At 45.6% G+C, this 21369-nt stretch overlaps 1 protein-coding gene across 5 annotated transcripts in view; it reads left to right on the top strand.

Annotated features, from left to right (window-relative positions):
- The first annotated feature begins 901 nt into the window (after nt 1-901).
- The window catches only part of LOC123857404 (liprin-beta-2), a 176925-nt gene continuing 156457 nt past the window's right edge, over nt 902-21369 (top strand). For 2 of the 5 annotated variants that reach the window (XM_045894210.3, XM_045894212.3), the window contains exon 1: nt 904-1501. In XM_045894210.3, the coding sequence (XP_045750166.2) occupies nt 1376-1501 (126 nt within the window). In that variant the 5' untranslated portion in view covers nt 904-1375. Of the gene's footprint in view, nt 1502-3637; nt 3927-21369 lie in introns of all 5 variants that reach the window. The other 3 variants (XM_045894215.3, XM_045894209.3, XM_045894213.3) reach the window with 3 other exon arrangements.

Here is a 21369-nt window from a genome sequence, read left to right on the forward strand (position 1 = left end):
GTTCACCTCCTTTGGGGAATGGTTCAAAGATGGTTATTGGAAATAGGAGGAATTAACCTTTGGGATGAGGAGTCACTGTTTGCAACCTTACCAGGGGTCAGGGGAGGAAGAGTTAGGGGCCAAGGTCATGTGGAAGACAGGTAGAGAGGAATATCTATCTAATGGAGACAGGGACTTGCAAATGCACCCTGGAAAATTCTGTCTTTTAGTGTCTCTTGCAGGGACCAAATGCAACCCAGATCTTCTGACTCCTGGCCAGAGTTCTTCCCATGTCTCACAGATGCCTCAACCTTCCCCACTTTGGTAGATGATTGAGAAAGAACCATGGGTATTCTGGACCCACCCATGGAAGGAGAGATTGAGGTCATTAAAGGCCTGGACAGCAAAAGCAAAAAAAAAAAGGAAGATTTTACCACTTTGCCCTAGGGACGTGATACATCTTCAGCTGGACCAGGGCCTGCAGGAATTACGTCCTATGAATTGCTGGCCTGTAGCTACAGGAAGAGGATTCTGCTTCTAGAAACTGAGAAAGCTCAAGGACTTCCTTACAAAAGGAGTTCCATGTCCTGATGGCTTGGCTCTGGAAGCATGGCTGTATAGATAGCCATTGTTGTGCCCCTTAATACAATTCCTCTGAGCTCCATCCTCCGATTTTTCAGCTATCAGCCCTGGGGCAACCAGGCCTGTGGCTCCTTGTACCTCTCTCCCCAACGGGCAGTCAGCCCTGTGCACTGGCTGTTCAGAGACAGGGCTGTAGCCAAACTTTCATTTTTTTCCTTGCTGTGCCTTTAAGAGCTGCCAGAATGCAAAGAGTCTGGAGGAGGGGTGGGGTCTCCCAACAGGACTTCTGGGAAAAGGATCCTGGGAATTTTTGCCAGAAACTAAACTGAGATTCCAAGTCAGAGAATTTGGGGGTGGTTTGTGTTGGGTCAGGCCTGTGATTGGACTGCAGAGTCCACTAGGGAGGAGGAAAGCAGAAGTGAAACACAAAGAGCCAAGGAAAGGGGGGAAGCCCTCCCCACCCTCACCCCCACCCCAATGCACGCTCACCCAGGCCTGCAAGAGGGTGCAGCCACTAGCCTGGAGAGGATCAGTGTGTGTGAAGGGTGATGGTAACAGATGGACCCAAGGAGCCCTCTACCCCAAGTCGACCTGCAAGGCCTCCAGGGACGGGCTTGCCAACAGCTGGACTTGATCACCGGCTTGCAAAGTGAGATCACGCATCTGGTGGAATAACAAGCAGGCTTGGCTCTCTGGCTGTTTTTAGAGGATTTTCACGGCAGTGGCTGGAAAGCAGGAGACCACCACCTGGACCCTTGGGTTTTCTTAGAGAGCACAGCAGAGGAGACTCCACCCCTGGGAGGTTTGCAGGACAATGATGGCCCTTTGGCGAGCTTCTGCTGTCCTGGTTCTGTTCCTGGTGGCTCTTCTGCCTCCACCCCAGTGCGCCCAGGACCCGGGCATGGTGCACTACATCTACCAGCGCTTTCAAGTCTTGGAGGTAGGTGGCATCTGTGCACCTGATCCGGGGTGCAGGCCTCCTAGAAGTCACCTTACCTTAGCCCAGATTCCCTATGTACTGGGATGCATGTGCCCCATGTAGTCAATGCCAAATATACTGCCAATATCGCACGTGAGAGTTTTCATAGTCTAGTGGTTCAGAGCACCAACTCCAGAGTCCGGGCTGTACCACTCCCCAACCACGAGTGGGACTTCACTCCGTGCTCTGATCTAGTGATTTTTCTCATCTGTAAAATGGGATGATAATAGAATTAACCTCCTATGGCTATTCTGAAGATTTAGTAAGTTAATCCATACTTAGGACGTTACCTGGGATGGTGGTAAATGTCCAAAATGTTGTTATTATTCAATAGTTCAATTTTTTAAATATAAAAATTAAAAATTTCAGGTCACTTTTTATTCATGTTTTACCACATCAAGATGGTAGCAGGTTTTTGCTTTTCTTTTTGTCTTTTTATGATAAAACATGAGGCCACTGTAAAAAGTCATGATGTTGTACCAAGAAGCTACATCTTAGCTTCATTGCGGCGCCACGTTTGGGTTTAGAAATGAGTAGATTTCAGCTGCATCAGATAGAAAGTCCTGGGGACGCTTATCCAGGCACGCTTCATTAAAATTCGTAAAAACCCCACATTTTTGCCACACAGACAGGCTCCCAGGGACAAATGTAACCCTCTACCCTAGTCCTTGACATACTCCTGGCAATTATTTCATACCTAATTGCCTTCTATACAAGTTAAATTATTGATCTTCTTCCCAAGACCCTTTTTTCCCCCCAAAGACACTCTTACCTCCAATATTTATTCTCTATATTTTCTTGAAAAATTTTGAAGTCCAAATTAGTTGATCATCTAGTTAAGTAAAATCACTCCAACGATCAGGCTGAACACATTTCCTAAGGTTGTCCAGCCAACCAGCTGAGGCCTGGGGGCGGGGGAGGCGACGTTCCGAGGCCAGCTGCTGCCTCACTTGTTGTCTCCTCAGACAGACCCTCCCCAGTGTGCCTCCTTGAAAGTGCCAGAATTACCCTCAACCGCAATCTCTCTGCCTTTAGCACCGACTCACCCTGGGATTAGCGCCGGCCAGATCCCTGCAGGTTTTCCTCAGGACCTGAAAAGTTGATCTGCAGACAAGGGTATAAAGTACAGACAAGTACTTTGATTGCTATGAATGTGGATTTGAAAAAGATAGGGGTATGGTTTGTATAGATCTTGCCATCCTGGTCAGGATCTGGAGGGGAAGTCAAGTCCCAAGGGTGGTCACTGATGGCCAGTGTGGACACTTACAAACAAACTGATACAGTCCTCACCCTGACGGATTCGTGTCTGAGGGGTACAAAAGAAATAAGAGGATCTATTTAGGGAGTTTCTCTCTCTCTCTCTTTCTCTCTTTCTACCTCTCCCTCTCTCTTTTCCTTCAAAGTGAACAGTCTTACTTACTGCTGTTTGGAGTCTCAATTTTTACAACTTTTATGGAGAGCATTTTGATAGACTGCCAAACGAGCTTTAAGTATACGTCCACTTTGACCCAGTCACCCCATTTCTGGTCTTCATTCACTTTATTCTTCCTTTAGTAAATATTTATTAAGTACTATATGCTAGGCCCTGTGCCAGGTGCTGGGGATGGAGCTTACTTCTGGAAATCTACCCTAAGATAATAACCAGATAAGTACACGAAGATGTAAATACAAAGATTCTTTTCAGCACTGTTGAAAAGTCCATAAATGTCCATCAAAAAGAGTCTAATAAAATAAATAAAAGGACATCAATGCAATTGACTTCTGTATCATTAAAATTATTGTATAACTATCTATTAATTAGTATTGAAATATGTTCACAGTGTATTAGCAAGTGAAAATATGTTACAAAACATTATAGTAAAATCACATTTTAAAATATATATTTATATATGTATGATGAAATGCATGGGAAAACTTTAAAAAACTGATACACTCACAAATCAGTGGTACTTTGAGCTAAGGGATTACAGGTGATTTTTATTTTTCCCCCTTACGATGATTTGTACTTTAAAAATCTTCAGTGAGTGATAGCTATTTATATTACTTGGCTAATTTAAATAATGAGCAATAATTTGAGCATTTATTTTCTGACTGAAGCAAGGACTGGAAAAATGTACCCAAGCAATGAGGGCATACATTCAAGACTTCCAAGAGTTCTCAAAAAACATAACCACTATGCTGGGAAGATGCCAGACCTACACAAGTGAGTATAAGAGCGCAGTGACTAACCTGGCCCTGAGAGTCGAACGTGCACAACGGGAGATCGACTACCTGGAGTACCTGCGAGAAGCTGACATGTGCGTGGAATCAGAGGACAAGACCCTGGCAGAAAGGCTCATCCAAGAGGAGGAAGAAGAGAAGAAGATCCGGACTCTGCTGAATGCAAGTAAGGGAACTGTGTCTTTGACAGCTCTTCTAGGGACTCACATCAGAGACACAGATGCAGCACAGATGGGAGTCTGGCCAAGTAGGAGAGTAAGAACCCGATGTGTGGTTTTGGGTGCAGGTGCTGGGAGAGAAACCTTAGCAGAGAACAGGTGTCTGAAGGAAAAGTCATTCTCAGCAGCTTTTCATTTCACAGAGAGTTCCTAAAGGCCCCATGGAAGGTCAGAACTTCAGTGTCAGAGGTCAGCCCAGAAAGGGAATCTCCAGATAGCCCTTGGTTTGGAAGAGATGTGTAGTCCCAGATCCTTCCAGGGAGGGTGGAAGGTTGGTGGATTCTCCCAGTACCCTGGGAGTAGGGAGCGGCTACAAATGTGCCAAGAAACAGTCTGAAACTTTAAATGGCACCAGCCAATCCTCAGGGCTGGGGACTGCAGTGAATTATTACTGTGTGTATTGTCAGGATGGTGATATTTGGAGGATTTGTCCTAATCAGTGATCCCATTCAAATCACTTCCAGGCCATTAAGAATAATGGTTAGGAGCTCAAATTATAATAATAAGTATCAAGTAAGAAAAACATAAATGAGAAAGAAAATTTCCTATCCATTTTATCAAAACAATGAGGGAGACAAGTTGCCCAGCTCAGAGTCTGTATTCTGAGATGGTTTCATTGCAAATAGGAAAACTATTTATATGTTAATTATATCTGCCCCCAACGCAAGAAACTCCATCAGGGAGGTAAAAGCTGAGTGCCATCATTGTGCCAAAGATTTCATACATCTTCTCACTGTAATCCTGATAAGAACTCCATGGGTCATTATAAGAAGAAGGGTTTTCCTAAATGAAGTGACACTTGGTCTGAGTTTTGTTCTGAACAAAGCGTTAGAGAAGAATGAGCAGAGGGCACGTGAGGGGCAGGCACAACCTACTGAAGGCATGCGAGTATGTAACCCTTAGCATGAAGATCTGCAGATATGTCTGAGTGGAAGCTCTGTGGGGCAGGTGCATTTGGGGAACAAGAAACAAGACTCAAGGGTTCAGCAGGACCCAGATAATGAAAAACCTTGCATGCAAAGCAAAGGGGGTTGAACTTGACTGGAAAAACAATAAAGAACCACTAAACCATTTTCAGCAGGGGCATGACATGAAGGAAGAGGGCGAGACTTGAGAAAGACCAGTGGGGGGGCTACTGTAATTTGGAGGACAAGTGATGGTGTCTGCATTGTGTCATTGAGATGGAGAAGGGCAGATGGATTTGAGAGCCATTGAGAGTTGGAATCCCCATGGGTTGGCAACTGATAATTAAAAGTGAAAAATGAGTGAGAAGGAGAAGTCCAGGACACTTTCCAGATTTTTGGCTTAGGTCACTGGGTGATGGGTCTCAAATATGTTGAGATAAGAAACCCAAGAGGAGTTTTGGAGCACTTATTATTCCACTTTTTTTTTTTTCAGAATGCTTATTACTCTGAAATCTTCTAGTTTATTTATTTGCTCACTGCTTATTTTCTGCCTCTCCATCTAGAAGGTCAGCTCTGTGAGAGCCTGGATCCTGCATTTTATGTTCAATGCTGTATCCCAGTGCCTAGAATAGTATCTATGATCAATGCATATTTGTCAATGAATAACTAAGTGAACTAATGGATAGAGGGAGGTTTGTCAACACAGAGGGGTTATTAGGTTTTGATAGAAAAGAGAACATCTTAATGCTGAGGCAGAAGGCAAAAAGAAGGGTGCCTATCTGAAATATGAAGCAATTGATCAAGTTGGTTGAATGAGTAAACGATTCTTTTTGGCTCTGACGTTGTCTTGAGATGAACCACCCTCTGAGAGGGAAAAAGGAGGAAAAGGGTGAGGGTGATCCATCAGAGGATGAACAGAGGCTGCCTAAAAAGCTGATGGGAAGGATTGAGTACCAATGTGACCTGAGCTGGAATGTGCCTGAACTTTCATGCCAGGGGTCAGCAAGGACCCCAGTCCTGAATGGTGATGGTAGGTTAGATCCCTGAGCTGCTCCTGGTCCCTAGACCTGCTAAGCCTCTCAGGTCTTGGGATCACCCCTTTCATCTCCAGCTAGAGCTCAGCAGAGGTCCTGATTCTGAACTTGCTGCTCTTTCAAGCCTTATCCTCTGCCTCATCCCTCCAACACTGGAGGCCTGAAGTATTCCTTCTCCCAGCTCCATGGTGAGTGAAAACTTTCAACTTTCCACGATTGCTACTTCCATGCCTGTTGCCTCTGGAGCCCTCATTTGATGATGTGTTGGTTTAAGATTCAACAAATACTCTTGGCCCCCTCCTACTGGATGGGCCGTGTGCTACACGGTAGGGATAGAGGGCTGAGCACATGGTATCTGCACCCTATGCTGGCTTTCTTTTTTTTAAAGATTTTATTTATTTATTTATTTATTTATTTATTTATTTTTAAGATTTTATTTATTTATTTGACAGAGAAAGACACAGCGAGAGAGGGAACACAAACGGGGAGTGGGGGAGGGAGAAGCAGACTCCCCGCCGAGCAGGGAGCCCTATGCGGGACTCGATCCTGGGACTCCAGGATCATGACCCGAGCCAAAGGCAGTCGCCCAACCAACTGAGCCACCCAGGCGCCCGATTTTATTTATTTATTTGACAGAGACAGAGATAGCGAGAGCAGGAACACAAGCAGCGGGAGTGGGAGAGGGAGAAGCAGGCCTCCCCTCGAGGAGGGAGCCCGATGTGGGACTCGATCCCAGGACCCTGGGATCATGACCTGAGCCGAAGGCAGACGCTTAACGACTGAGCCACCCAGGCACCCTACACTGGCTTTCTTAATGCTCCTCTTGCCTCTGATCTTGCCTGCTGTCTGCTGTCACACAGACATTCCCACAACACAAAATTAATCATATTAGTCCTTTGTGTAGATTTTTTTTTTCTGTTCCCCATCAATTATCAACACCAAAAATTCCATTCAAATCTCTTGACCTTTTATATGGGAAAGGCCCTTTATGAAGTGACCCAAGTGGATTTTCAGCTGCTGCTTCTCCCATAATTTACCCACATGCAGTTGCAATTAATATATATATATATAAATGGCTTTTCTCATTCCCCCTTTCTGACTCAAAAATGCTGTGAATTCTCAGTGAATCCCTTCTGCCAGGCAGATTGGCTTCTAGTGCTCCTGGAGTATCTCATTAAATCCTCCGAGGGAACATTAATACTCTCAACCACACGTATCTGTGTGTATTTACTCCTCAACCAGACCATGAACATATGGAACATATGGACATCTTCATTTCTGTATTCACAAAGTCTGGGTCAGCACAGCCCATGGAGGAGGCTATAAAAATTGTCTATAGAAGAGATACTGATGGCAGAGTCCCCTCAGAGCTTAGTTTAGGGGAAGACAAACCTGTAAACAATCACAGCTGTGTGATTAGTATTGATCGATTATTTTCAGAGGGTCTCTGCTCAAGGATCGACTTTTCTGTATTTTGTATACTATGCCCATCCCCCACTTTTTCTTGTTTGCCATTTCGGTTAGTAATTATATGTATCAGTTTTCTAATGCTGAGTAACAAACTACTACAGATTTAGCAGCTTAAAACAATGCATATTCGTTATCTCTTAGGATCTGTGGGTCTGGAGTCCAGGCACAGCTTAATTGGACCCTTTGTTCAAGGTCTCAGGAGGGTACAGTCAAGGCCTTAGTGGGGCTCCATTCTCATTCAGAGCTCAGGGTCCCCGTCCAAGCTCACTGAGGTTGTTGGCAGAATTCGCTTTCTCGTGGCTGTGAGACCGAGACCCTCAGCCTCTAGAGGCTGCCCATCTACATGAGCAGCTCACAACGTAGCTGTTGCTTCTTCAAGGCCCGAAGGGGAGTGTCTTTCTTCAGGAAGTACCCAGTCCCTCTTAAGAATTTGTATCTCATGTAAGTCAGGCCCACCCCTAATAACTTTCTTTTGGATTAGCTCAAAATCAGCTGGCTTGGGACCTTAATTATACTGTAAAATCCCTTCACCTTTGTCTTGCAATATCACCAAATCCTGGATGCTAGCCTGTCATATTCACAGGTGTTGCTCACCCTAAAGAGGAGGGGATTATGTATGCATGTACAGCAGGGGAGCGAATCTTGGAACTCTGCCTACATCATTCTACCCTTGGCCAGCAGGGACTGAGCCAGCTACAGAGCTCCTACTAAAATCCTTAAGACTCAAGTCAGCCCGCTTGTGTGGGCAAACACCTCGGGATTACGGGGCAGGGAGGGGTTGTCACGTCACAGGGTTTCCTTCATACGTACACGCTGTCTTACAAAGAGAGTTTCTTTGGAAACCCTGAAGGGAGAGAATGGTGCAACTTCCTTGGGAGATTCGACCTTGTCTCAGGAGACTTCCAGAAAATTCTGATGTCACTAAATGGTTTGCATTTGGGGTGCCTGGGTCGCTCAGTTGGTTAAGCGTCCAACTCCTGATCTCAGCTCAGGTCTTCATCTCAGAGTTGTGAGTTCAAGCCCCACATTGGGCCCCACGTTGGGCTCCACGCTCAGCATGGAGCCTACTTAAAAAAAAAAAAAAAAGATGGTTTGCATTTACTCCTGGAATATTCCTCAGTCAACTAGGAAGGGTCAGATACTGGGGATGATAAATAAGATAGAATTGCCCTGTAATGAAGCTGTTTCCTATAGAGTTGTTCTCAAGTCTTTAGCCTTTATTTAGAGACAATCCCCAAATGACATTCACATGAGAGCTGCAATCCCAGGGTTGTTCTGGGGTGAGGTCAAATTCTTAAATCTTTTTAACTCTGACACACACGCTCTCCTCCTCTCTCCCTCACTCCCCATCTCTTTCACACACATACACACACACACTCACACAATCTAGAATGCAGTGAGTGAATGGTACTGGTACACAATCTGACTTATATTTTAAAGTCATTCCAGGGCGCCTGGGTGGCTCAGTTGGTTAAGCGACTGCCTTCGGCTCAGGTCATGATCCTGGAGTACCAGGATCGAGTCCCACGTCGGGCTCCCTGCTCAGCAGGGAGTCTGCTTCTCCCTCTGACCCTCCTCCCTCTCATGCTCTCTGTCTCTCATTCTCTCTCTCGCAAATAAATAAAAATCTTAAAAAAAAAAAAAAAGTCATTCCAAATCTTTGGCACTCTGTTATTAGTAAAAACAGAGTTTGCTTGCCCTTGGCAGCTTATGGCAAACAAAGCACACTGCCTCAGACACCCAGATTGAGAATTTATCCAACTAACAGTTTTTCGTGGATTCCACAGGCTGTGTTCTTGCGTGGATAAGAGTATTAAACTCTTGCTACTTGTAAATAGCTTGTGAAGAAAAATTCTCAAGGCAGCCAAAACAAGCCATTAGAGCAGATTTTATTTTATTTCCTGTTTCATTCCAGCTCCTTTTATTGCAAGGGTGCACATAAGTGACCTCAAGTAACCCTCTGTCTCCTGAATTAAATAACTCCTATCTTTTATTAGATCATGTTTCAAAAAGAAAGTCTGTTGCTGCACATTTAAATGCCTGTGAGATCCATTCAGGTATTATAAACGTGCCTGCCCCATATTCAAAGCCATTAAAAGCAAAACAAAATAAAAAACAATAAACCCACTGGAAGCCAAATAAAACATCACTGTGAGTCAATTCCCAAGGTCCAGTAGTTTGTGACCAGTGCCACCAAACATGAAGAGATATATACCTCTAACTTGCAGCAATGTATTTACCATAAAGGAGGGGATTGAGAGTGTATGCACAAGTGTAAGTGCAGGAGAGAGAGAGTGAGTGTGTGCCCACACACATTCTCTACCCGGAAGGTGCTGCATTATGGGGCCAGCAACACCAAGGTGTGTGTAGAGCTTAGCCTGTCCTGTCTCCTGCAGAGTCCCATAGGTCACTGCACTGGGTTCAGAAAGGCCTACATACATAGCACTTCTTCTGTTTACTTATGTGGGAGACCTGCAGTCCAGGAGGATACCTCCAGTCCCATCACTGTGGATACTACTAGAAGGTCCCCAAGTTATTTTAGCTGATGGCTTTTGGCTCCAGGTAGAGTGAACACCCATTCCTTCTGTCTCTAGCTCATTCATTTGCTCCCTAATTCAACAAATGTCGCCTGAATTCCAGGCCTATGTTGGCATTGTGCCAGGCATTCAAGATGGAACATTGAAGGGGGCGCCTGGGTGGCTCAGTTGGTTAAGCGACTACCTTCGGCTCAGGTCATGATCCTGGAGTCCCAGGATCGAGTCCCACATCGGGCTCTCTGCTTGGCGGGGAGTCTGCTTCTCCCTCTGACCCTCCTCCCTCTCATGCTCTCTGTCTCTCATTCTCTCTCTCTCTCAAATAAATAAATAAAATCTTTAAAAAAAAAAAAAGAAGGGGCGCCTGGGTGGCTCAGTTGTTTAAGCGACTGCCTTCGGCTCAGGTCATGATCCCGGAGTCCCGGGATCGAGTCCCGCATCGGGCTCCCTGCTCGGCGGGGAGTCTGCTTCTCCCTCTGACCCTCCTCCCTCTCATGCTGTCTCTCATTCTCTCTCTCTCAAATAAATAAATAAAATCTTAAAAAAAAAAAAAAAGAAGGGGCGCCTGGGTGGCTCAGTTGGTTAAGCGACTGCCTTCAGCTCAGGTCATGATCCTGGAGTCCCTGGATCGAGTCCCGCATCGGGCTCCCTGCTCACCGGGAGGGGTCTGCTTCTCCCTCTGACCCTCCTCCCTCTCATGCTCTCTGTCTCTCATTCTCTCTCTCTCAAATAAATAAATAAAATCTTTAAAAAAAAAAAAACAAGATGGAACATTGAATAGGGTAACATCCTTGTCCTCAAAAAGCTACGGCCGAGTGGGGACGCCATCTAGACGAAGCCAGGGTCACGGCCGGAGTGATGAGCACTCTCACAAGGGGGGCCGACGTTAAGCAAAGAAGGAAGGTCAGGGCTGCTGTGGGAGAGGCGGGGGAGGGGCCGGTAAAAGTAACCCTCAAGCCGAGTTTTCATGATGGAAAAGAACGGATTAAGCGGAGAGCAGAAGAGAGACTGCTTCAAGCAGATGGAACAGCCTGTGGGAAGCAGAGAGGCCTACTGGCACCGCCCGCTCGGGCACGGAGAGCAGATGAAGAACCAGACGGGAGCTAAGCTCCTGTGCTAAGCTAGTCCTTGCTTTCCGCCTGTGGGCAATGAAAGGAAGGTGACTCGGCGTAGCTAATAATTACTGAGGGCTTCTCACATACTCAGTCATCTTTAAGTATCTGTCTTATTGTTGTTATATCACCCAAGTCTCACAGCACACCTGCGTGGATGTACTATAGTTATCCCCCATTTTTGCGTGAGGAAATCGAGGCACTGAGAGCGTGAGCAGTCTGTCCAGGGTCTCACGGCTAATGGAGGCCAGAGCTGGGCTGCAAACCGGGGCGGGCTGCCTCTCTCCTTGTGCTGTTGTGCTCAGGAGTGGCAAGCACGGTGTGTCCGGGCTCAGAGGGAGGTTGGGGAAGGCCATTCCGGCCACAGTGCACAGGGCTGACCGGCAGTGGGGGAGGATGGGTGTATGCGGAAGGGGCATGGGGGCCGGGCGGGCCATCTCCAGGGTGGTCGCGGGGGCACACAGGGTGGGAGCCCTCTGTGCCGAGACTTGGTGCCTGCAGTCAGGAGGCCCAGCTGTCTATGATCTCGGGGTGGGACCCATCTGAGGACCACGTCCTTCCTCTGGGTCACTGTGTGATGATGATTCCTAATCACAAACATTTTTTTTTTAAATTTTTAATAAAGATTTTATTTATTTATTTGACAGAGAGAGAGAGCACAAGTAGGCAGAGCAGCAGGCAGAGGGAGAGGGAGAAGCAGGCTCCCCGCCGAGCAGGGAGCCCGATGTGGGGCTCGATCCCAGGACCCCGGGATCATGATCTGAGCCGAAGGCAGTCGCTTAACGACTGAGCCACCCAGGTGCCCCCAAACAGATTGCTTCAAATCATTCTTTTAAACCTGGCCAAGAAGGGTCAATGTTCTTCCCCCATCTCCTTGGTTTTTAATTCCCTGCCTTTCCTTCGTTTACTTTTAAAACTAAAACACTCCTCTGTATCCCCCAAGATTCTCTCAGTTGGCAGAGGAGTTCCGCACACACCTTCCTGGGCTAGAAACCTCAGAAGCATCTTTTTGGCCCTCATCTGACCAGTCACCATATCCAGCAGATCCTTCCTTGTGCACAGCCCTCAAATCTGTTCTTTCCGTCAGCACTGTTCTCTCATCGTCTCTGGTCCTGATCACTGCAAGAGCCCACTTACCGAGCTTCCTGCTGCCAGGCTCTCCCCATTCCAGGGCTCTGTCCTATATTGCCCACCAGGGTTAGCTTGCTAGAGTTACTGCATCATTGCTTTAGCAACACTGACAGAAACCCCAACTTACAGGGTAAAGCAAACCCCATAAAATAGCATAAAGAAAGCCCTTTACAACCTGACCCCAACCTAGCTTTCTCTTAAAAAACAAAGATTTTATTTATTTATTTGAGAGAGAGAGAGAGCATGAGCAGGTGGGAGGGGTAGAGGGAGAGGAAGAAACAGGCTTCCTGCTGAGCAGGTAGCCTGACACAGGACTCGATCCAGGACCCTGGGATCATGACCTAAGCCGAAGGCAGGCGCTTAACCGACTGAGCTCCCCAGGAGCCCCCCAAACCTAGCTTTCTTGAAATATTTTGTCATTCTCCACAAAAGTAACACCTGCTGATTAAATAAAAACTGTGAATATCAGGGCACCCGAGTGGCCAGTCGGTTAAGCGTCTGCCTTTGGCTCAGGTCATGATCCCAGCATCCTGGGATCCAGCCCAGGTCCTCCCACTCCCCCTGCTTGTGTTCCCTCTCTCGCTATGTCTCTGTCAAATAAATAAATAAAATCTTTAAAACACACACACAAACCAGCTCGGTTTTTAAATGAAAAATAAATAAAAACAAAAGTTCATAATTATAACCTTGGAATGCTTAAATGTTGCAACAGTACGATAATTGATTCAAAATGGAGCTGTTTGGTCAGATATTCCTCAGAGGACTGCCCATTTCAATGCCTCATTTCCCAAGAGTGTTGACCTGCCCGGATCCTCCAGGGCAGCGTTCTCAAGCTTCTAGTTTCAGGAACCCTTTTCATTTCTAGAAATTATTCAGGACCTCAAAGAACTTTTCTTGATATAAGTTACATCTATTGATATTTACCATAGTCATAATTAAACTAGAAAAATTGTAATATGGGCCAGATGCTATTTTAGGACAGGACATACAGCAGTAAAAACAACAGATTAGACAAAGCCCTGCCCTTGTGGGGTGCACATTCTATTGAGGGGAGTCAAACAATAAATAGGTTAACAGATAAACTTAAAATATGTCAGAGAGAGGATGATAAATCCCGTGGAAGAAAATCAGCTAAGTGTGGGGGTTCTGGCAGCTGGCCAGCGCTCAAAGGAAACATGTGAAGGAGGTTGGCCGTGTCGGGAGGTTCCAACTATAGGTACCTTGAGGTGGGAGTCGGCCCGACTCCCACCCCTGACTCGTACATCTCCCACATGTGCTCCTGTGAAGTTCCCAACTTGATGTCAAGGGACAGAACCATGCAAGCAACCGGCCATGTATCAAATCTGTTTTCTTTCTCACAGAATCGTGCTAATCACCGACAAAGGGCAGCCTAGTGGGGACCTTGGAAGACTTTGAATTTAGTGCTGGGAACCTAGAAAAACCTCTAATGTAGATTTACTAAAGACTTCCATCAGACTCACCAAAACCAACATATAGAGCACTTATTGTATTCCAGGCCCTTTTAAAGCCTGGATTCACCATCGTGCAAAGCCAAATCCCCCTATGGCTCACTGAGTACCATTTCACCCCAGCCAGTCTTCCTGCTCTCCTGCCATGCATGTTTCCAGGCTCTCAAGACCACCTGCTAATATCTGCTACCTCTTGCTATTTAAACCTATCTGATTTCTAAGTTGGCAAAGTATGAGTTGGGATAGAAGTTTGAACACTAATACTGCATTCTCCAAATCAAATTGATTCTTGCGTTTGTGGACAGTAAGTGATAAGAGATTAGATAGGAAGGATACACGTGGTGGGTCCCAGGCGCTCTGGATAAAAACATAAAAAAGACCCAGCCCCTGTCTGAAGTGCTTGCAAGGAAACTGAGTGAGTAAGCAAATCTGATTCAGCACCATAATTGCTCTGGAAGAGTCCTGCACAGAATGCTTTGCACACACAGGAAGGAGCAACTGATTGCTCTGCAGGACTAGAGAATTTTGTTTTGAAGGCCGAGTAGATGTATCCCAGGTTAGTGAAGGTGAGCTAAGGAAAAATATGGGCAAACTCTAAAACGTGTAAGAGGTCATGGCAAGTTGGTGACGAGTGACTACTCTGGGTGGGGTGGGGACATGCCAGGAAGAGGTCAGATGAAGGACCTTGAGTGCCATGCTGAGATATTTGAAACTTATTCTGTGGGCAGAAAGCATGGAAACAGCCCTAATTTCTACAACAAATTAAGTCTGCACTGACAAGTTCATTGTATTAGCGGGAAGCTTTTTTAGTTAATTGCTCATCTGAGAGCTGCCATCTTTGTCATTCTGGAGCCTAATGTTGTACCTGTCACTTGATAGGTTGACTAATGTTTATTAACATGAGTACAATCCAGGTAGTTGAAAAAGTCAAGTTTTATAGCACAGAATTTCAAGAAGCAGTCAAAATACTCATGATTTTATAGGAATTCTTTTGTTGTTGTTGTTTTTTTAATGAACTCATCCCTCTTTTCCCCAAGCAAACCTGGGCTCCCTCTCTGTTGTTATCTCGTGCATTCCATCACCCCCATCCTTGAGGGCTCCCTCCATCTAACCAGTTACTAAGACCTGACCCCTCTTTTCCTGAGTATTTCTTGAATCCATACTCATTTTTCCATGTCCATCATTATCTGGATTGTACTCACAGACTCTCTACCTGTTTCCCTGGACCCCTTGTCTCCCACCTCAACCCCTAGTCCATTGTCCACCAACATCCAGACCATAACTAGAGGGGAGTTGAGTCACTTCCCTGTAGAGGGACAAGTCTCACCACGTCTGGACAGTGTTGCCCTTAAATAGGGGAAAAGTATTTTAAAAACTCAAATAAGTGATATTTGTATATGAAGTCACTATGAAGCCTTGGGCCAACCTATCCTAATTGCTTGCCTGCAACTGTGCCTGAGGGAAAACCAGAGATTTGCATTCTCTGGTTTGCAGGTGGAACTTTGCTTGCCATTGTCTCTGTTAAATAATTTGCATCTTGACTGAACTCAGAGGTTTTAAATTTATTTCCTTCCTCAACATTTTTCTCCTGCTAAGAGAGAGAGAGAGAAGCATAGCAGGGAGTTGGATCTTACCTTTTTACTCAAACACTAGAAGTATATTTTCTCCAAATTCCAAAAGAGGAATTTATAAAATTATAGACTCTCAGCCCTGAAGAAACTCTAGAGAACATCCAGCCTAAACCCCTCATTTTAGGGCTGAGGGCAGATTGACAAAGGGACTTTTAGGGAGACACAGAGAGAACCAGAGAAAGGGTTCAGACCATTCAGGTCTCTGACCCCCAGTCCCAGGTTCCCTCTACAAAGGAGGGATAGCACAAGGGGTAATTCTATGTGTCTGTATTCTCAGAACTGCCTCTCCCTAATCAAAACCATCTATCAACACTCTCTTCTTGTTTTGCTCTTTCTCTAAGGATTCTGCGTGTAGTAAGAGGAGTAGATGGAGAGAGGACAATGGTTGTTTAGTTTCTGCTCTATATTAAATGAACATTTTCTCACTTGTGAGACATTGAATGTGCCTTGTTCTCAGACACAGTCCCCTCTGTAGCTGGGCTGTAAGCCTGCTGACTCTCCCCCTGGAGGGATGGGCCTGTCTCTGGGGGCTGGCTGGAGGTTTCCTGGCCGGCCCTGCCTCCGGGTTCCCTCTGAGCTCAGAGGACCCATAGCCGGGTGACCTTCCAAGGAACTTGTCCAAGCCTTTTCTTTTCATTTGGAAAATGGAGATTAAAATATTGACCACTTAGGCATATTATATGCCTAAGCATAAGCACTTATTGCAAGTTGATATAAATAAAGTACTCCTCACCGTGCCAAGCATATTGTATGTATTTGTAGATATTTATTAACTTCTCATGCCTCTGTTTGTTCTTCAATCGGAAACAGTTTCTGAGCTTCTCTAGTGGCCCATGGGCCCCTCCTCTTCTCCATGAAAGACATTTATGAGCAGTTGCAGGCTTAAACCCTCATTCCTGCATCCTCTGCCCACGCCTGCCATTTGACAAGAACCTTGTGTCAGATTTTTAAATGAAATAATGGATTTGAAAGTATCTTAAAAACTTGGATTTGAGGGCGCCTGGGTGGCTCAGTTGGTTAAGCGACTGCCTTCGGCTCAGGTCATGATCCTGGAGTCCTGGGATCGAGTCCCACATCGGGCTCCCTGCTCGGCAGGGAGTCTGCTTCTCCCTCTGACCCTCCTCCCTCTCATGCTCTCTGTCTCTCATTCTCTCTCTCTCAAATAAATAAATAAAATCTTTAAAAAAAAAAAACACAAAACTTGGATTTGAAAGTATCTTAAAAGCTTTAAAATACTTTACAAATTATTATTTACTTAAGACAGGCCTGTGGTCAGAACTCCAGATGCACGACACTAAGGAGGCTCTAGGAAAACATCTGTTTGAATGAAGCTATTTTCTTCATTAATTCAATAGATATTTATTGAACCCACAAAGCACTAAGTTAGGCAGTCAGGTACAATATTCAACATGAAGACAAAAGCCCTGCTTTTGTGGAGCTTATAGTCGAGTGGGGGAGAAGGACAATAAGCTAGTGTAAATAAAACAGATGACAGAATTATGGAATATGGCAAGCGATCTCAAGGAAATAAGAAAGATGTTGTAGTAGGCCATGTTAAATTTAGAGGTAGTAGTCACAGGAAGCCCCTCAGGGAGATGATATTGAAACTGAGATTTAAAGGATGAGAGGAGCAGACTGTGGGAAGAAGAGGGAATAGAGTACCCAAGGCAGAAAGAATTACAAATGCAAGAGCCATGAGGCAGAAAGGAACTTGACTTGCTCCCAGAATAGCAAGCCAGCGTGATCACAACACAGTGAACAAGGGGGAGGAGAGTGGAGGCTAAAGTCCCATAGACAGGCAGCTGCCATATCGTGTAGCTACTTGAGGGCAGGATAAGAGTTTAGCATTTTATTCCAAGAGTGATAGGAGAATGGGTTTAGCAGCTCAGCCCCATAATGTATGTTTTTAAAAAGATTAATTCTCCTGCTTCGTGGAGAGCATATTGTAGGTAAGCAAGAGTAAAATCGGGGAGACAAATTGGAGACCACTGTAGTGGTCTAGGCAAGAGGGGAGGATTCAGGGAGCACAGGGATGAGTGGTGGGAAGAGGAGGAGAGAAACATATTTGAGCATTTTAATTTAAGTATAACATAATTTAAAGATTAGTTTTATTATCAGAACTTGTAGGTGATGGGGAGATGGAGAGAAAGGAGTTAAGAATGAAAAAGAATGACTTCTAGGGGGCGCCTGGGTGGCTCAGTCAGGGAAGTGTCTGCCTTCAGTCAGGTCATGATCCCGGGGTCCTGGGATCGAGTCCCACATTGGGCTCTCTGCTCAGCTGGGAGCCTGCTTCTCCCTCTCACTCTCCCCCTTTACTTTCCCTCTCTCTCAAATAAATAAATAAAATAAAATCTTAAAGATAAAGGAATGACTTCTAGGTAAGAAATGTGGTTGGTGGTTTTTGCTTAAAATGGGAAAAGTAGGGAGAAAGAGAGTTTTGGGGATAAGAGTATGAGTTCTGCATTGGACAGGTTAAGTTTGAAGATATCCAAGTAGGGACACTGAGCAGGCAGTTGGATAAGTGAATTTGGGGCTAAGTAGACATCCAGATAGGATGTCATTCCAGAGGCAAATTCAGAATTCATCATTAGTTAGAATTTACATGTATGCAGAGCCATCAGATAGAATGAGGTGGCTCAGAGAAGAGTGATGTGAGGACAAAGCATTTACTCCTTGAGTGGGAGAGGAAAAAGAACCCACAATGGATGTCAAGAAAAAAATCCAGAGAGATGGGAGGACAAACAAGAGGAGGGGTGTTCCAGAATCTGGAGAAAAGAGTTTCAAGGGGAGGTAGTGATCGAGTAATCAGATTTTGCTGAGAAGTTGATTAGGATGTAAGACTGAGAACTGACCCTTGGATTTGGCCACATGGAGGTTGTTGGTGACCTTGACAAGAACTGATTCTGTGGAGTGGGCAAGAGAGTTTAGACCAGTGGAGGCCTGAAGCCCAATTAGAGCAGCTTAGGGCATAATTGGAGAGGAGGAAACTCCTTAATAGAGGAGAAGAGAAAGTGGATTATATAGAAAGTGGAAGTGAAAAACAGGGCCACACTAGAAAGTTCTGTTTGTTTACTGAGAGGGACGGTCTAGGAGGGCAAGAGAGACTGTTGAGGCTAAGTCCTTGGGTAGGTTTAGAGGGGATGAGATCCACTGCAAAAATAAAGGGAACAAGAGGGAAGGCAGAGAATATGGGTTCAGATACAATTGGTGGTTAGAAAACTCATTCATTCATTCATTTAGTAAATACTGGCCTACTATGTGCCAATTGCTATCTTAGGGGCAAGACATACAGCAGTGAATGAAACAAATAAGAAAAACTCATGCTCTCATGGCATTTACATTCCATTGAGGGGAATCAAGCAATAAATATGTTAACAGAGGCATTTATAATATGTCAGAGAGCAGATAATAAGCACTTTGGAGAAAAATGAACTAGGGTAAGGGGGTTATAGGGAGCTGGAGAAGAGAGTTGCCATTTTTTACAGGGTGGTCAAAAAAGGCCTTAATGATGAGGGAATATCAGAACGGGCCTAATGGAAGTGAGGGAGGACGCCACCCATGTACATATCTTGGAAAGAAGGTTCCCAAGCAGAGGGATCAAAAACGTGACAAACTGCTGAGGCAGGAGGGTGCTTGGCACAATGTGCGGAAGAGCAGGCAGGCCAGTGTGACTGAATGAAATGCAGCAGGTGGAGTATTGTAGGAGAGACCAGAGGGGCAGTGCGGGGACAGCTCACATGGCCTGGGAGGTAAAGACTAGAACTCTACTCTGAGTGAGATGGGAAGTCACGGGTGAGTTTTGAGCAGACCTGTGACATAATCTGACTGACATTCTTAAAAGATCACTATGGCTGCTACTGTGGGGAACGCAGCATGGGAGTCCAGGACGCAAGTGTGGCCACCCTGAGGGAAACTGGTACAGCAAGGCAGGCAGGAGATGACGCACTTCTCAGCTGGCTTCTGTTTTCTCGGTGAATAAGAGGCAAGATCTCCATACAGGAGTGAGGAGGGTATGATGGAGGCTTGAGGAGGGAAGAGAAGGTATGATGAGAGTGGATGATGAATTGATTAGGGGACTGTGATAGAATTGCTCTCCGAATAGCTGGCGGTAACAAGCAGTTTGCTACAATGCTTGTTTACCTCAGAACCTCTGGGACGTCTCTGGCTGTGCACCTCTCCTCCTTGGGTCCAGTTTCTCTCCCTTCATCCTGTTTCATGTCCTCTGACTCTAGAGAGTCCCCAGTTGGCCTGGAGAACCCGGGCATTTATTAAGAAGAAAATGACAACCCACTGGCCCAGCCAGCTTCTTATATCAAAGCCATTGCAAAGACTTGAGGGAAAGCCGCAGAGAGCTCAGTGCTCCTGGAGAGAGTGTTATACACTTGGCATCCCACCACCACACACTCCAGCGGTCAGTGAGGGAGGCCCACACCGTTTCCATACAGACCTCGGCAGGATTTGAGAGATACCCACAGGATTCCTCATGCTTCTAGTAAGCCATTCCTCCCCCACCTCCATGACACTGCACCTCACAACAGACTGTCCAACGGGGCAGTCCCCACAACAAGTTCACCATTAGAACTGATGACCCACCTTTCCTGAAATGACTATTAGAACTAATTTCATCCCGGCCCCTATCCCTCTTTAACTTGGACGCCACAAGAATTCCAAGACACTAAGGTCATCTGGAAGATAGCTTATATTTAAGGGCCAGATGGAAATGGCTTCCACCACTTCTGTCCACATCCCATTGGACAGAAGACAGGTCAGTGCAGTGGGTGCAGCCTAACTACAAAGAAAGCTGCAAATACATAAGTAGGGAAGAGGAAAATGGAATGGCATTTGGTGAACACAGACACTGTCTCTGCCATAAGCCAAGAAGAAACGAGTAGGAGGCACGCCCAGGGACAGGAGTGAACCAAAGATCAAGGGGAACGAAATCTCCAAGAAAGAGGAATTGGTCAATACTGTCATGCTGTGGGAAGATGAAGTAAGATATGAATATAAAGTTCTGAGTTTTCAGTTAGGAAGTCCCTGATAATGTGATGAAGGGTAGTTTCTGTGAAGTTATTGTGAAGTGAAAGATGAGAGGTGAAGAAGTAGACCCAGAGAGCATAGACTATTCTGGAGGAGAACCTATATAAAATGATAGAGTGAAGTAACTAGAGAGTGGTGCCTAATCGAGGGAGAATTATTTTTGAATGTAGGCAAGGTGTTTACAAGCTAAGGAACTAGCAGCAAAAGAGAAATTAGAGATAACAAAAAGGTGGCAATTCATCTAGGAAGTCAAGAAGAAGCCAGGAAGGGGTGAGATCAGAGCACAAGTGAATGTATTAGTCTTGGACAGGAGGAATGATGTGGCCTCTTCTAAGATGTGTGGGAGGGTAGCCAGGTAGAAACACCTTAAGAAAATTTATATGAGGGACAGGAAGTGGAGGGACTTCATGTCTAGTGGTGTTTATTTTTTCAAAGGAGTTAATCTACTGTTGGTGAAAGGGCTGATGGAGTAGTGTGTATGTATATGGTTGAGCGGGAGCAGATTGGGGTCTAACTATGGAGAGAGCAGGATGGTACTTAGGGCTCAGCTGATGTTGGAGACCCCTTATATGTAATGGCACGTTTGTGAGATTTTCTCCACACAACTCTCTGGGACAGAGCTGGATGTTTGAACTCATCCAGGACTGGGGATTTTTGTAGAGCGGGTGTTGTGGAATAACAAGGGGCTGGTGGGTGAGGGTCTTGGTGAGAGAGGTATTACAGTGGTGTCGGCTAGACAGGAAAGGAAGTTCAGAGACGGGGAGAAAGCAGAGGTTAAGGGCCTGGAGGGCACGAGGAAATGAAAGAGCTGAGTCCGTGAGAACAAAGAAGCAAGAAATGGAAGGGTAAGGAATTATCACAGAGGCTAGGATAGTAGAGTTTTACATTTCTAATAGGGGGCGGGGATCCAGAGTATGGTCATGGGAGGGGGTAGCTAGAGGAGGTTGAAAGCAAGGTGCTGTGGAGTTGAAGAGGTTGAGGTGCTCAGGCTCTTGATGCATATGGGGCAGTGGCCCAGAGAGCTATCAGTGATTTAGACTAAAGGAGTTGATAGCATGAGATACAAAG

This window comes from Mirounga angustirostris, unplaced genomic scaffold, assembly GCF_029215605.1.
Source record: "Mirounga angustirostris isolate CCGP_5_RB_7025 unplaced genomic scaffold, mMirAng1.0.hap1 SCAF_13, whole genome shotgun sequence".
Taxonomy (NCBI): Eukaryota; Metazoa; Chordata; class Mammalia; order Carnivora; family Phocidae; genus Mirounga; species Mirounga angustirostris.